Source organism: Giraffa tippelskirchi, chromosome 3 (assembly GCF_054371585.1).
Source record: "Giraffa tippelskirchi isolate mGirTip1 chromosome 3, T2T-mGirTip1v1.2.pri, whole genome shotgun sequence".
NCBI classification, from domain to species: domain Eukaryota; kingdom Metazoa; phylum Chordata; class Mammalia; order Artiodactyla; family Giraffidae; genus Giraffa; species Giraffa tippelskirchi.
This window is the reverse complement of record NC_137277.1, coordinates 154,125,394-154,141,288: the sequence shown is the minus strand read 5'-3', so window position 1 is coordinate 154,141,288 and position 15,895 is coordinate 154,125,394. Positions and strand designations below refer to the sequence as shown.

Genomic DNA, 15,895 nt, shown 5'->3' with positions numbered 1-15,895 from the left:
TGAGTTAGTTTTCTGCTGCTGTGCAACATAAGCTTGTGATATATTCTAGCATAACTTTTGCCATTTAACAAAATAAACCAAGTCCACAAAATATTGCTTAACACACCTAGGAAAAACCACAATGTAGATGATCCCCTCCCAAAAAAGAGACTTAAGGAGTTTTTAAAAGCATGTTTATGTGACAGCACATAAATGTTTGTGTAAAAAGGGCATTATGACAGTTGATACCACAAAGATTACAGTAAGAAAAAGCACTTTATGACAATATTTCACAAATTCACAAGGATTACTTTAATATACAAAGCAACTGCTACCATTCTGAACACAAAGCAGCTAATATGTACATAGTGTTAATAAAATGCATTATAACTCAGTACATTTTTTTCTCTTTACACAAAGCACAAAAAGATTTAGGTTAAAAAAAAATTTTTAAAACAGGGGTGCTTCTAGAATGTAGGGAATTTTATTAGAAATGTATTTTCCTCACTATAGTTACTTATTTAGTATTCAACTCCAACAGCAACATCAGAGTTAAAAATCAATACCCTGTTTTGTGCTGACAGTTTTGGGGGGAGGTATTCTTGACCCCAATCCTCAAGGAAAAACAAAACAACAAAACCAAAAACCCAACACCTTTCTCTCTAGAAACTTCCCTGATTATTTTGTTTCTAAAGTTTCAAGTGATACAGCTAGGTTAGAAATAATTCCTTTTTTGGGTGGGGATGACAACTGACATGACAAACCAGTCGGGCACTTTACATGGAAAACTGCGAACTAGCACTCTTCTCTGCCATCCTATACTCATAAATTTCCCAATTTTAATATAAATAATTTTATTACATACACAAATTGGAGTGGCACCTGGATAAAAATACAATGTCTATAAAGCATATACCAATTCAATTTTAAAAACGTAAGAAAATAAAACCTCCCGAACACAATGACAGATCGTTTCACTTGGCCAGCTGACTAAGGTCATCATCTGCAGGGATTTTCTTCCTTCCCTACCAATTTTTGAACTATGTTAGATTTACTCTCACATCTGAGATGCTCCTCAGACACCAGCTTAGAAATGCCATACTTCTATAGGCAAGTATTAAATAATGCCTGTATAAAGCAGTTAAAATTTGCATTTCCTATGGTTTGACCCTTTCAAAAAACATTTACTGAAGAATATGCATTTTCCTTTTACTTGCTGGTGAGAATAACTCAAAATGTGTCGTGTTTTATCCCACTAGGACCTGTATGCACAGTACCAGAATGCAGACAGGTCAATATTTTCTCTCTGTGCTAAACAACTCAGCCTGTTTATAGTATCAAATTGCTTCACAGGCTTTGTTTTTTTTTTTTTTTTTCTATTTTTATTTTTTTAAAAAATAAATTTCAAGCTAAAACACCTGAAATATAATCCCTCCATTCAAACGTTATCTGGTCCCTCTTAAAAGTTTGTCTGCCCCCTGAGGACACATACAAAGGCTTAAGCTACATTCACTCATCAATAAGAACTTATCATCAGCAGATGAGACAGATGGAACTGCAGCACCCTGTTTGATTGATTTGAAATTCTTCCATACTGACTCAGCTCCATGATATGTTCGACCCCTCAGGGATTAGTGCCTCTCTCAGCCGTTGATTCTCGACAGTCAAGGAAACCAGTTCCTAGTACATACAGTGACTGTGCAGTCAACTTAAAAAAAGTCAACACATCAACATTAAAAGTATTCAAGATGTATGTAAGCCATCCAACAAAAAGTTCTAGTTGTGCTTTGTACAACTGAGTGAACAAATTTATCCCATAATTCACCTATAGGCTTACTATAAGCACATCTCACTTTTCCTCATCTGAAACCAGTCAAATTTAGACAGTTATTTTTTATGTTAACAAAGACAATTTAAAGTGAAAAAGTTAATCAAATTATTACGTGTTCTCCATGACAACAATAATTAATTACCTTGAAGTCTTTCACTGTTCTGCACAAACTCAAGGATATCTTAGGATCCTACAGATAGTATTAATGTTAGGGTGAGGACAGAATCTCATTTAAAATTGGAAATAAATATTTATTTGAGTTGTATTTCCTTCTATATTTATTCATGATGAAAGAGAATTAGATAGGGTTTGAACCCATTTTTAAATTAATTGAGCTAGTCTAATTTCCTTATTTTTCTCTTTTTACAGCTATTTATAAGGCTAGCCTTTAGGTGTTATTAAATAAAATATTTTAATCAATAAAAAGCTTCCATAAAAAAGCCACATGATTTGAAGAGAGGAGAAAGACATAAAAAGTCAGATGACAATCAATTGATGAGGGAATTTCTCAAGTTTGCTAATACCCCAAACAGGGTCATTTTAAAAGTGCAAGTTACACCAAACATTTACAAAGAATATAATGTAAATATAATCCAAATAAATAAACAACTTTTGTATTAAGTCAATGGGAAACAATATACCAAGTTTTCAGGGTTACAAAGGCAACAAATAAAGCCTCTTGAAAAAAATGAAATGGTGCATAACAAGTGTCTTTGGAACCTACTTTAATTCAAAATTTTAACTTTAAGATGTCAGCCTTATTTAATCCTGCAAAATGAAGCGCCAACCTTCTGATCTTCAAAATAAAGAGACCAATTTATGCTGACAGCTGACTATAGCTGATCACAGAATTAAAAATATGAGAAATGAAAATAAGAAATCTAGATTGAAGTCACTTAAAGTAAGTAAAAGCATCCTGGTTTAAACAAACTTGTATCCTCCTAAGCCTTTGTATGATTCCACATGTCACCCTAAATGGTCAAAAGGATCAGGGATTAGGCCTGAGAGACAGAGATAAACTTCAGCCAGATGACTTCTGATCGGACAGCCTGCCTGACCGGTATTGTGCTTTCAGATACTAGCACTGCTGCTGACTTACCATCTAAGTATATTTTCTGACAAAAATCCCTGCTCAAATGAAAACACCAAAAGTTTTCCCCCAGGATGATTTTTGAAAAAATCAGTGGTACCTTTTAGAAGCTATCTTCAAAATGTTCTTACCACTGTTATAGCTGCCAGAGACAAAGCATAAAAACCAAATACTTTTGGGGGTGGTGGTGGTTGTGGTGGTGGTTCAAGTGACTAGTAACATGTTTAAAAGTATCAAGTCAAAGAAAATTAACAATTAAAAAAAAGAAAATTAGCAGATAAAAAATCCATCATGAGTGCTGGAGTAATGCAGTCCAAGAAACTACCAAAAGGGATGCAACAGATCACGCAAAAATGTAAGATTTCATCTGACCTCAATATACTATAATACTCAGCATTCCTGACTTAAGAGCTCTCAGAGCCTCAGATATATACTGTATGTATATATATATGTACACATATATTATACAAATGCCATCCCCCCAAGAATATCTAAATGAACAGAGCACCTATGACAATATTATGGTTGCCAATGTGGTACTTGAGTTTGAAAAAGAATGAACTTAAAAATTACATCTGGTATCAATTCTTTTTAATAATGTGAACACATTGGATCTAGCCCTTTCTAAACCACTTTTCAGTTAAACACTATCAAAGCCTAAAAACTCATAAGAGCAATATATCAAAAATAAACCCCTCCCACTTCATTTTTATTAGAGTTAATCTGTCCTATAGATAAAAGTGCCACATGGCCCTATATTTGCAAAGTGAGCAATACCAAACTTGCTATTTTCTAGGCAAATCAGTAGCATATGTACAGATTCCTATGATGACATTTTTATTCCCTTTTGGCCAATATGAAGAGAAAAAACATTTATAATGTGGCCACATATATTCTTGGCTGTAAGATTTTTAAAAATTATGTTAACAAAGATTCTCAAAGTTGCATGCTTAAAAACACACATTTTCCCCAATTCTCTTAAAAAAAAAAGAAGTCTTCACAAAAGATGCTTAATTTCTGTATAAACGAAAATCTTCAAGTCTCTCCAAGATCTAAACAGATGTAGCAACAGAATATACTTCTTACCTCACCATTAACTGACTTCAAACCAGAGCAGTCATCCTCAAAGTAACTTATAAATCCAACCAGCTAATATGGATGTGATTGCCTTGATTTATCAGGGACTAAGAGACCACCAACTTTCTAATTAAACAGAAAGCCTTCATTTCTGAAAACATTTGCTAAATATTAAGCAATTTTCATTTCTAAAGCTTATGACTTTTAAAATGTTCAGTTTTGACATTCTGACTCATTTAAGAATTCTGGTTCGTGAACAGATTTGTGATTTTGCTTGGTTTCTATCAAACCAGTTTTGGAAAATGGTGTATCTATGCTGGCATACAAATAATTTTTATGCTATAACTTTCACCGTTAGCTCAGCAGGATAAACAACAAAATTTACAGTCGTTTGAAAGCCTTCTTGAGAATCTGGTGAACTGTCCAAAGATAAGACTACATCACTCAATTCTTAGAATGATGCTGCTTCATAAACTTTGTTCATCCTTAAAAAAAGACAACGGTTTGTTACAAACAAAAAAATACCATTTACAAATATTAATTAAAAGTCTTTTCAAAATGGACTCAATAATTAATACCCACATCTGCATATTTTGTTAACACATTAACAAACTTTTAAAAACCCATGACATAACTAAATATAAAACATTAAATCCTAGACTCTTAAAAAAAGAACACCTTCTCAAATGAAAAATTATAATCTAACATTATGTCAATTTCAAATTTTTCAGATCCATCTCAGTCTTATTTTTTTAAAGGGTAACTTTTAAATTTATCGACTTAGGGAATAAAATGAGTATTAATAATTAAAAGTCATATTGGAAACAATGTGTGATACATGCAAATACAGACGGTTCTAGTCAGGAGTTAAAACAGGTAGCTCCTTTACAGGATAACAGGATATACAGCATACTGGAAAGCTAAGCATCCCTATCCCTTTTGGAAGAAAACAACAAAAAAAGGTCTTGCAAGAATGACAATTCAAATATTGTAGTACAGCAGTCATTCAAATAAGTCTGAAGAAAATTATTTTCCTTGTGTATATCTAATACTGTACTTTTAAACTATATCCTTATAACTTCTTTCATTAAAAAATTCGCTAAACTGTTAAAGTATGTTAATATGGAAACAATTTAAAATCAGTATTTTTCTACAACACACAACATTTTATAAACAAATATATCACTTTGCTTCAACATTTTGAAGGCTTTCCTGTTGGTGGTATAAGTGCAAAGGGGAGCAGTTTACTTAGAAAAACCTTTTTAAGTAAATGTGTGACAATGTAAATATGTTTGAAGGTGATGACAAAAACATTTACTTAAAAACCTTGTTATATAACTCAAGGAACTGGTTTACTAATGAGCATCTTTGTACTAAAAATTTAGTACTAAACTAAATGAAGCTTTGTAATTTTACTTACTTTGATTTAATTTAAAATCAAATACCATGCTTTTTCATTCAGTTGGTTACTTCTTTTAATGTATTCAAAAATGTTGAACACATACAGAACTGAATTAAGAAGCAACAACTGCCCTATCGAAGAGCTATGGTTAATACAGAATATTTTTAAGAACCAAGGACAAATGTTCAGTATTGAAGAGAATGTACATTTTGAAAGCACTCTGAATTCATTGTTAATTTCTTCAACACCATCCTAAAATTCTTTTCTCACAGGGTATGTCTCTTTAACGATTTTACATAATTCACAATGGAAATGTGAAAACATGTCAATTTGGCAATCAACACTTCTTCATTGCACCTTACTTACTTTAAGCATGCGGCCCAAACATTACATCAACTCAAGAAGCTGGGGTAATTCTGTCCCTAAGGCAATCAAGGAGCTCAGCACAAACCTCGAAATCATTTAAAAAAAGATTTTCTTTTCCTCATTTCCCCCATCAATTTACAAGTGAACAAATTATTACTTCTTGAAGAGGGCAGGGGATAAAAAGCAGAAGTCTCTTCATGATTCCTGGTGCTGAAAATTTCTTGAGGGGAGAAGTGGAGGCAGGTGTTGGAGCATTCACAGTTTAATGCAAAAGCACAAATGAATGAAATTCTGTAGTTGCTTTCAGGCAGTTTTGCGCATAGAAAAAAAGAAATGTTTAGAAAATAAAATGTTTATTTCGTCTTTCTGGTTGTGGCCAAGCCAGTCCTTTTCCCACCATAATAGGTGAAAATTTAAATCCCAAATTAATCTGACTTGTGGCAGTAAAGGTCCTTAAGTGCTTTTAGCTCCTCAATCAGTGTCTTGTTTTGATTTTCAAGCACTGCCACTCTGTTTTCTAGACATTTCACATATTCTTTCTTCTTTCTACGACACTCTCGTGCTGCTTCCCTATAAGCAAAAGACAGGAAAAATTATGCAACATTTCTGCATCCCTTATTTTGTTTTAGATAGAATACATTAAAAAAAAAAGATCTGGCTCAAAGCAACAAACATTTTAATATATTATAGATTAGGCATTTGAAAAAAATAGAGAATGACTTGGAATTTGCCTAATGTAAAATTTTCAACATACCATAGAAAACTGATTAAAAAAAAAACTGTTCTGAAGCACCAATTTTAATTGATGGGGCAGAAGGGTAGCAAGCGTTCTCACATGAAAATAAAAATTACTGTATTTTGAAGTAGAATACAAAGTTCAAATGAGCTTTAAATAAAAAATTTAAAGAACTCTTTAGCTTGGAGAGTGCCTCTTAAAGCGTCTCAAAAATTTCTGAGTATTTTTAAGAACAGAAAAGAATGAAAAGATTCTCCCAATGGACTGGATGGGCAAAAGGGCAGATACACAAAACAATGAAGCAAGCCAGACACCCCAGAAACAAGCCTATACAAATATGGTCAATTACATTTTAACAAAAGTACAAGGGCAATTCCACAAAGAAAGAATAATTTTTTTTAACAAATGGTGCTAGAATAAACAGTTGATACAGAAAGATGAACCTGAACACACTTCACACCTTACAAAAATTAATTCAAAAGGGATCAGAGACTTAAATGTAAAATATAGTTGTTAACACTTGATACAGAGCACTTGGAACTTTCATACATTGCTGGTAGAAAGGCAAATGGTATCTGCAGAACAGTTTGGCAGTTTCTTATAAAATTAAATGTATACTTACCATTTCATCCATCCAGGCCACTCCTAGATATTTACTCAAGTGAATTGAAAGTTCATATAAAAACCTGTATCTAACTGTTCATCGTAACTTTATTCATAATCCTTCAAAACTGGAAACGAAGATAAACTTTAAGGTGAATGGATAACCACATCCATAGAATACCAGGGATAAAACCAACTACCTGATTCATACACCACTAACAATGAATCTTAAATGCATTGTGCTAAGTGAGAGAAGTCAGATCCAAAACGTTACATTTATAGGAGATTCTGGAAAAGACGGAAGAAGATGGAAAACAGTTCAGTGGTTTCCAGGAGCTGGGGAAAAGGGTAGAGGCTGACCATCAAGAGTTATCACTGGGAATTCTTTTTAGCATGGTATAAATGTACTGTACGGCACTGTGGTGGTAGACATAATACCTGTGTGTCAGACGCCATAGAACCATACAGCACAAAGAGTAAAGTAATGACAACTTAAAAACAGAAAACAAGATTGTCAGGTAATCCCAGAATTGAATGAACATGTTGACAAATCTAACGTTACTGTAAATGTATGACATAACCTCACTGAGGGCTTCCCAGGTGGCTCAGTGGTAAAGAACCTGCGAAGCCAGAGATGCAGGTTTGATCCCTGGGTCGAGAAGATCCCCTGGAAGAGGAAATGGCAACCCACTCCAGTATTTTTGCCTGGGAAATTCCATGGACAGAGGATCCTGGCGGGCTATAGTCCATGGGGTTGCAAAGAGTCGGACAGAATTTAGCAATTAAACCACCACCACCACCCACCTCACTGAAAGGTGTGGAGAAAAAAGAAGCACAGCTAAGTAACTTTGAAAACAGTGCCTTCACTAGTACTTTAAGGTTATAAGCAAAGAAAAAAAAGAATTGTACATAAATGTTGTATTCTAACTTTGTTTCTCACAGGGGTATAAGTTAGCAATTATAAAACTATTTTATATGATACTAGTATTTAATAAATACATAAATAAACCATCTTTATTGGGAAGCCAAGGTTCTCTCAGGGAACAAAGTTACAAATAAGCAAAGGGGGAAGGGAAGGCTAAAATAAACTCTGTGGTTACAGATTAGTCAGTGGGGTTAGTAAAACATACTTATTATAGTAATTACTACAGTATATAGTAATACATAGAACTATAGATGTTTGTATACATGAGCTAGTGTGTATACACACACACGTATATATTTCCTAGCTCTGTCCTTTAAGAGGGCCTGTGAAACCTCAGTAGCAAAGAGCACTTTGAAAAATTTATAAAAAGAGAAAAATAACTGTAATGGGGGGACAGTTGGACAGCACTTTAACCAAGTGGTCAAAGTAAACCATTTTCCAATGAAAGAAACTAGGGCTCACTGAAGAAATGGCTGATTTCAAAGCTAAGGCAGGGAAAACCATAAGATGAGAAGTTGAACCTGGATAATGTAGTGTCAGAAAATAAAGATGTGTTTCAAGAAAATTAAACAATATCACACTTAAGTAATATTGAATTACAGCCCAAAGAATAAGGTAAATATCTGTAAGTTCATACTGATATAAATAATAAATACATGGGGAAGAGACAGATTTTCATTAAAGAATTCCAGTTAATAATTGCAGAAGGGATGGGGAAACAAAATCCTCATTAGAATATCATAGTAATAATCACTGCAGGAAAGATCTCCCTGTGAATACTAAAATTAGTGGGGAATACCTGAAAGAGAAATAACATATCTGCATAGTCTCCAAGTATCTTTGCGAAAACACACCAATTACTGTGTTAGTTTTCACCTATAACCACAAATTCTTTGATACTCTCTGTTCCAGGAGGCGGCATTTAATAATCCTCCATTTCAGTGTGGGCTGAATGTAGTGACTTGCTTGTAAGGAATAGGGTGTAAAAAGAGAAAAATAAATGTAGTGGAGCAGTTGGACAGCACTTTAACCAAGTGATCAAAGTAATCGTCAGGAATGAATCATGCTAGTATGTGCTTCCTGATAAGTGACAAGAAGGGGCAGACTACACCTCTGTGGGATTCTTCCCCCAAATTCATTACCTTCACCTAATCATAAAACATCACACAGGTCCAAAGTGAGGGATATTCTGGAAGAAACTTAATTATTACTCTTCAAAAGTGGCAAGGCCACAAAAGACAAGGAAAAAAACGGTCATAGACTGGAGGAGATGAGGGACCACAATAAGTAAATGCAATGTAGTAACCCAGATTGGATTTTGAAGAGAAAAGTGGAATAACTGAGGAAATTCAAATAAAATGGATAGTTCAGTTAATGGTATTACACCATGATAAAAAAGAAAGAAAGAGAAGTCGCTCAGTCGTGTCCGACTCTTTGTGACTCCATGGACTGTAGCCTACCAGGTTCCTCAATCCATGGGATTTTCCAGGCAAGAATACTGGAGTGGGTTGCCATTTCCTTCTCCAGGAGATCTTCCCGACCCAAGGACGGAACCCTGGTCTCCCGCATTGTAGGCAGACGCTTTACAGTCTTAGCCACCAGGGAAGTCTAAAATTACTATGTTAATTACCATCCATAGTATATGACAGAATGTTAATTTCTTTAGCTTTAAAGAAACACAGACTGGTTATATAACATGCTAAATTGTAAGAAGGTTGAGAAGGTTGATAGAGTATCTAGAACTCTATACTAAAATGTTTTTTTAACTGTTCCCATAAGCTAAAATTATTTCAAAATTAAAAATTAAAAACTATACTAAAAATATGTTATTTATCATTGCACATGTATACTAGGGGAAAAAAATTACACTCCAGAATGTTAACATTTTGGGTGGCACATTAGTGGTGATTAAATATTTTAGCTTATGTTTTCTAATATGCTTATAATGAGCACGTTTATCTTCTGTAATAAAAATAAATAAAAATGGGATTATAATATATATATATATTGGTAACCTGCTCTTTTCCACTCTGAGCATCTTCCCATCTCAACAGAAACAAATCTTCATTATTAATGGTTGGTTTTATATAGTTGAATGAAAAAGTGAAAGTCAAAGCTGCTCAGTCGTGTCCGACTCTTTGCAACCCCATGGTCTGCAGCCTGCCAGGCTCCTCTGTCCATGGAATTCTCCAGGCAAGAATACCGGAGTGAGTAGCTGTTCCCTTCTCCAGGGGATCTTTCAAACCCAGGGACTGAACCCAGGACTCCCACACTGTGGATGGATTCTTTACGGTCTGAGCCACCTGGGAAAGCCCAAGAATACTGGAGTGGGTAGTCTATCCCTTCTCCAGGGGATTTTCCTGACCCAGAAATTGAACCAGGGCCTCCTGCTTTGCAGGCAGGTTCTTTACCAGCTGAGCTATCAGGGAAGTTGAACAGATGTACCTTCACTGACATAGCACACACTTTACTTGGTTTGAAGTTTCGATTTTTTTAAACCCCACTTCTAATTCATTGTCTTTAAATCTACCTATTACATACCCTTAACTTATCAGTCTTCTGACTTTATATGTTATAAGGTTTCTAGTTTGTTTGCTTTGCTAGTTTATCTTTTCTTTGGCTAATCATAGGTATTGTCAAACCTACTTAACCTTTTCCTTTATGACTTCTACTTTTATGAAACCTGTTAAATTCTTCCTGCATTCTAAAATTACAAGACAGGCGTTGCATTGCTTCCATAATTTTTTACTCCTCCCTCCCTGTGGGAAGAATATACATCCCCATTTCACTGATGTTGGGCTTGTCCTCACCTGTGCTTTCGCCAGTGGTACTTGACTGGACGTGATGTTCACCACAATCAAGCAGATGCTTCAAAAAGCATTGCCCCTTTCCCTTTGCTACAAGGACAGGCCTCAAAGAGATGCTCCTCCTTTGGCTGGGAGCATGTGGAGGAGAGCCATAGCATATGACTTGCAGCTGCCAAAATGTAAGTAAGTGAGGAAGAGATTTTTGTTTCTAAGTCACTGATTTTTTTGTTACTGTAGCAACACAAATTAATGTAACCATCTATACTTTTAGAACATTTACCACTTTATTTTTGAGTATATGGCAATTTGAGTGTTATAGAATTTGAGGAATCACAACTTTTCCTTATCCAAGTTTAGAGGACAGCCTTTGTTTGAGGTGCATAAGGGGCATCTATCCTAGTGAGTACGTTCAGGAGAAGACTGATTCTCTAACTTTTCCACCTAAGTAATCATAATATCAGAGAAAACTAAGGATGGGGGCACAATCCAAAGCAACTACTGTTGGTATGAATTTATTTTTACCTTTAGTTTTGAATCTTTAGTTTTACCTTTAAAATGTTTGTTTCTGTCAAATTTTTGAGCAAAATAAATATTCAAGGAAAGCTCCCATGTTTGCTTCGTGGCCCTACATACCTCCAGCACACTGCCACCATGTGTTCCAGTTTGAGCGGCAGAGCAGGCGATGACAGTTGCATGCTGGAACCTGAGAGGTAGCATGTGCACAAGTTCTGGTGCCAGATCCAGGCTCATATCCCAGTTCTACCCATTTCTTAAAAGGTGTGACCTCTGGCAAAATATTTACCTGCTTACTGTAAAGTGGAGATAAGCTTCTTTCTTACTGTGGGCAGAACTAATGAAATATATAAAGAAACAAAGTACTGTGTCTAACATATACTGGTACCTAAATAAATAATACCTCAAGGGAAAGGTCAAAACCAGTATATAATTAAGTTGTATCAACATAAAGGTGATGCCTGAAATATAGGTAGGCATGAAAGTTTCAAGGGAAAATCTGAAAAGTAGGCAGAAAACCAGGTGAATAAGCCAAAGAAGAGCTTAGAGAAATGAGCAGTTAGAAGTGTCAAATACTCCCATAAAGGTAAAATGAAATGAAGAGAGAATACTAGATGTGACAAATGGAAGGGGATCTGTACGTTTTTGTAGACATAGGAGTGGTATGGTGGGCACAGAAGGCAAATTCTAGTGAATGAAAGTTGAAAAAGTAGCAGCAGCAGTAATCTGGGAATAAAGGGAAAAGGGAGCTATAGCAGTCAATGGGACGTTTCCTTAGAGTGAAATTAAATCTAAGCCAAAGTGTTTTATTAAAGAGCTCAGAGTAAGTTAGGCAGCTTCCCTGAGTATCTCAGGCAAGCAGAGGGTGTTAGGAGCTGTAGCTGTGTGCTCTGTCCCCAACCTGGGGGGTGTGTGTGTTTGTGGGTGGTTGTGTGGGGGGGAAATCATGTATCAAATGAATAGAGAAAAAGGAAAATTTGGTATGCCAATCAAATTAATTTGCTTTTATAAATGGGCAGCTTGCTCTCTGTACACCAGAGCAGACAAGAAGCCATAATGCTGCCTCCTCACCTAATTTTTAAGTGTTTCTGTTCTACAGAGGCAGACTACACAGACATAATCTGAAGTCCTTCTGATGTTTTCATAATCAAGAGATTTATTTTTTATCTGACTGCTGTGTCTGTTGAGAACTGGTTTCTTTAGTAAATACTGTTATCTTAAATTTTTTAACCTAGCCTTTACATGAGACTTCTAATCAGACTTGCTTCTAATTTTAAAAAGGGTTAAACATTTCCTTACAAACATTTAAAACTGAAAAAGTTTAAACAGTTTATATTTTTAAATACATTTAAATATGAACACAGCTTTTATGTTTCTGCTTATTATTCTAACTTAAATACTTACAGAAAATCACAGATTGATGGAGCACAAATAAGTTACCCAGCTTGTTTCCAACTCTTTTCCTAATAACCCAGAAAAAAACTGCCATTTCTCATAGTCTAGATGTAATTTACTAACATTCTGTAATAGCTAGGAATATTTTAGGAATGAAAGAGGCTGATCTGAGCTGAAAAATGAAATTGCAGAAAAACAGATGTTTCAATAGAGCACTGCAGTTACAAAGTGCTTTCAAAGGAATTATCTTATTTGACCCACAGAACAACCCTCTGGGTGGGTAAGAAAGAAAGTGAAGTTGCTCAGTCGTGTCCAACTCTTTGCGACCACATGGACTGTAGCCTACACCAGGCTTCTCCGTCCATGGGATTTTCCAGGCAAGGGTACTGGAGTGGGTTGCCATTTCCTTCTCCAGAGGGGATCTTCCTGACCCAGGAATCGAAGCCGGGTCTCCTGCATTGCAGGCAGATGCTTTACCCTCTGAGCCACCAGGGAAGCCCTCACTGGGTGGGTAGTGGGATCCTATTTTACAACAGATCCTTTGTAAAAACGCCAGAAAACTGAGGTTTAGGAGGTTATGTTCTGAAGTCACAGCAAAAAGGGTAGATCCAGGATTTGAATCTAGATCCTCTAAATTCAACTTGCATGTTTCCTTCACTTCATCACAGCATGTGAAGAATCTTGGGGTGAAAGGCAGAGGAATATTTTCAATGTTAAAAACTTTTAATATCTTTATTTTCCTTTTCTTTGGTTTGTCTTAGGTAACTTCCATATCTTAAGGTAAATATTTAAATCCTAAGCTAAATACATAAAAATACTAGGGTTGCTGCTGCTAAATCACTTCAGTCGTGTCCGACTCTGTGTGACCCATAGACGGCAGCCCACCAGGCTCCTCCGTCCCTGGGACTCTCCAGGCAAGAACACTGGAGTGGGTTGCCATTTCCTTCTCCAATGCATGAAAGTGAAAAGTGAAAGTGAAGTCGCTCAGTCGTGTCCAACTCTTAGCGACCCCATGAACTGCAGCCTACCAGGCTCCTCTGTCCATGGGATTTTCCAGGCAAGAGTACTGGAGTAGGTCGCCAGTGCCTTCTCCCAAAATACTAGGGTAAATACAAGTAAATAAAATTTTTTATTCTGCTTTTCTTTTTTAATGACAAAGCTATTTATAGCTATGAATTTACTTTAGGGAAATAACTTTCCCATGTTTAATAAATTTTTGACATCTAGCATGTTCATTGTTGAAGACTCGCTATATTATAAGATTTTTGTCAATAAGATATTCTCAGAATTAATCTATTTTTTGAAAAATCTTTATTTAGGTGTTTAATATGCATTAAAACTTGGACTAGCCATCATACATTTATCTTATTACAAATATGTTTAATGTAAATAAAGCTTAGCATTTACACACACACACAAAATTCTTAATTTTCTTAATGATACTACTTGTGACAAGAAACAATTTTTAAATAACTGAGTCGGCTGGCTGAAGCAATAGTGAAAATATAGCAAAGTTGTGCATTATCTCTCTCACGGAGAAACTGCATGAAAGAAAACAAATCATCAAAGACTGACCATTAGCCATCTCATTAAGTGCAGCTTATTAAATAAAGAAGTTTTAGCAGGATCCATCAATTTTACCAGAAAAAAATCCCAATGCAAAGATCCTACTGACATACATCTAGCAGAATCTGAAGTTATACTTGACCTACAACAATCTAAGTAAACGCAACGTAGGTACCTGTTCTTCATGAGGCGGACCTCTCTCTTTCGTGCAGCTTCTTCAGCAGGCTGTGTAGGAAGTGCTGGGGAAGACGCCATAACAACTCCAGGGGCAATGGTGCTAGTGGGTGCTGTTCGAATCTGGTATGTCTGTACATCTCCAGAGGCAGCTGAAAAGAGAAACAGTGAGCATGGTGTGAGACACTGAAGCACTGTGACTTGGTAAAACTATGGGTCAATTATCAATCTGAACATATATTTTGGATTAAAAGTAAAAAAAGCAATAGATGATTCTGACTAAAATGTTGAGAATCAGCAGCACTCTTTGGGTCATTCATTACTCAGAAATAATTCCCAATTTAGTGTATTTATTAGTATAGGCACTTGGATGAAAAAAGATCTTCATGACTTATGTCTGCTGGATCTTACATTTATCTTTCATTGGAACATAGTTCTGCTCTGTTGTTAACACGTTTACCAACCTTAAATCTAAAAGGTAAGTAGGGCACAGCTTGGATGATCTTCCTAGACAGAGTATAGTCCTCAATGTCTTCCTTTGATATTGGTAAATTCATATTAAAAAATTTCAAGTAGACTCTTGCCACGACATAAAAACGACCATGACTTTTCATAAAATAGCAAAATGGAAGAGAAAATAAAGCATTATGGTCAACTATTATAAATTCCTAATTGCAACAAAACTGAAAGGATGAAAAAGTGTATCACTTGATACCAGTTATATTACCTGTTAGCACTGTTTTAATGTAAATGATAATGGCTAAATAAATTGAAGTTTTATTTTTATAATTAAATGATTCATCATTTGTGAAATAAAAAAGTCTCTTTCTAAAAACAGCTTAAGAGTAAATATGCCCTCCTAGGAATAAGAAACCTAACATTATCCGAGAGAATTTGAAACTCTTTAAAAATCATCCATATCTGTTATTAATATCAATTAAAATGTGTAGTTTGAGTGGAAAAGATGTATATACTAAATGTGTTACCATCTTCAAACTGACGTTCAGAATTCAAATTCACTGACATCCTGCTTTACAATTTTTGAGTACCTGCATGTAAAGTGAAAAGGTGTTTTACTCCCATTAATAAGCAAAATATTATCTTCTTCAAATATTATTTGTTTAGTAACAAAATATTCTGTAAGTACATTAGGGCCCTTTAAATAAATTATGATTCTTTAGCTGGTTTTAGAATTATTGAAAATTAATCATCCATGGTGAAGGGGCATATCTGTCATTACCTAATAAAGATAAAACATACTATTAATGAAAATATTTTTAGAAACATTTATTATTTCCTTAATATGCAAATTTTAAATCTGGCATAAATCATTCTTAAAATATGCAATGAATTCAAAGAAAAATGATCCACTATTCATAAAGATTTCTGAAATAAACAGGAAGAAAACAACAAGAAAACGAAATAAAACAA

At 35.0% G+C, this 15,895-nt stretch overlaps 1 protein-coding gene across 15 annotated transcripts in view; it reads right to left on the bottom strand.

Annotated features, from left to right (window-relative positions):
• Positions 1 to 3,476: 3,476 nt before the first annotated feature.
• CREB1 (cAMP responsive element binding protein 1) overlaps positions 3,477 to 15,895 on the bottom strand; it is a 52,733-nt gene continuing 40,314 nt past the window's right edge. For 6 of the 15 annotated variants that reach the window (XM_081578149.1, XM_081578153.1, XM_081578155.1 and 3 more), the window contains 2 exons: positions 14,466 to 14,616; positions 3,477 to 6,315 (listed from right to left, as the gene is read on the bottom strand). In XM_081578149.1, coding sequence (XP_081434275.1) covers positions 6,171 to 6,315; positions 14,466 to 14,616 — 296 coding nt within the window. In that variant the 3' untranslated portion in view covers positions 3,477 to 6,170. Of the gene's footprint in view, positions 6,316 to 10,819; positions 10,986 to 13,455; positions 14,617 to 14,928; positions 15,514 to 15,895 lie in introns of those variants that run through there. The other 9 variants (XR_014079066.1, XR_014079069.1, XR_014079067.1 and 6 more) reach the window with 5 other exon arrangements.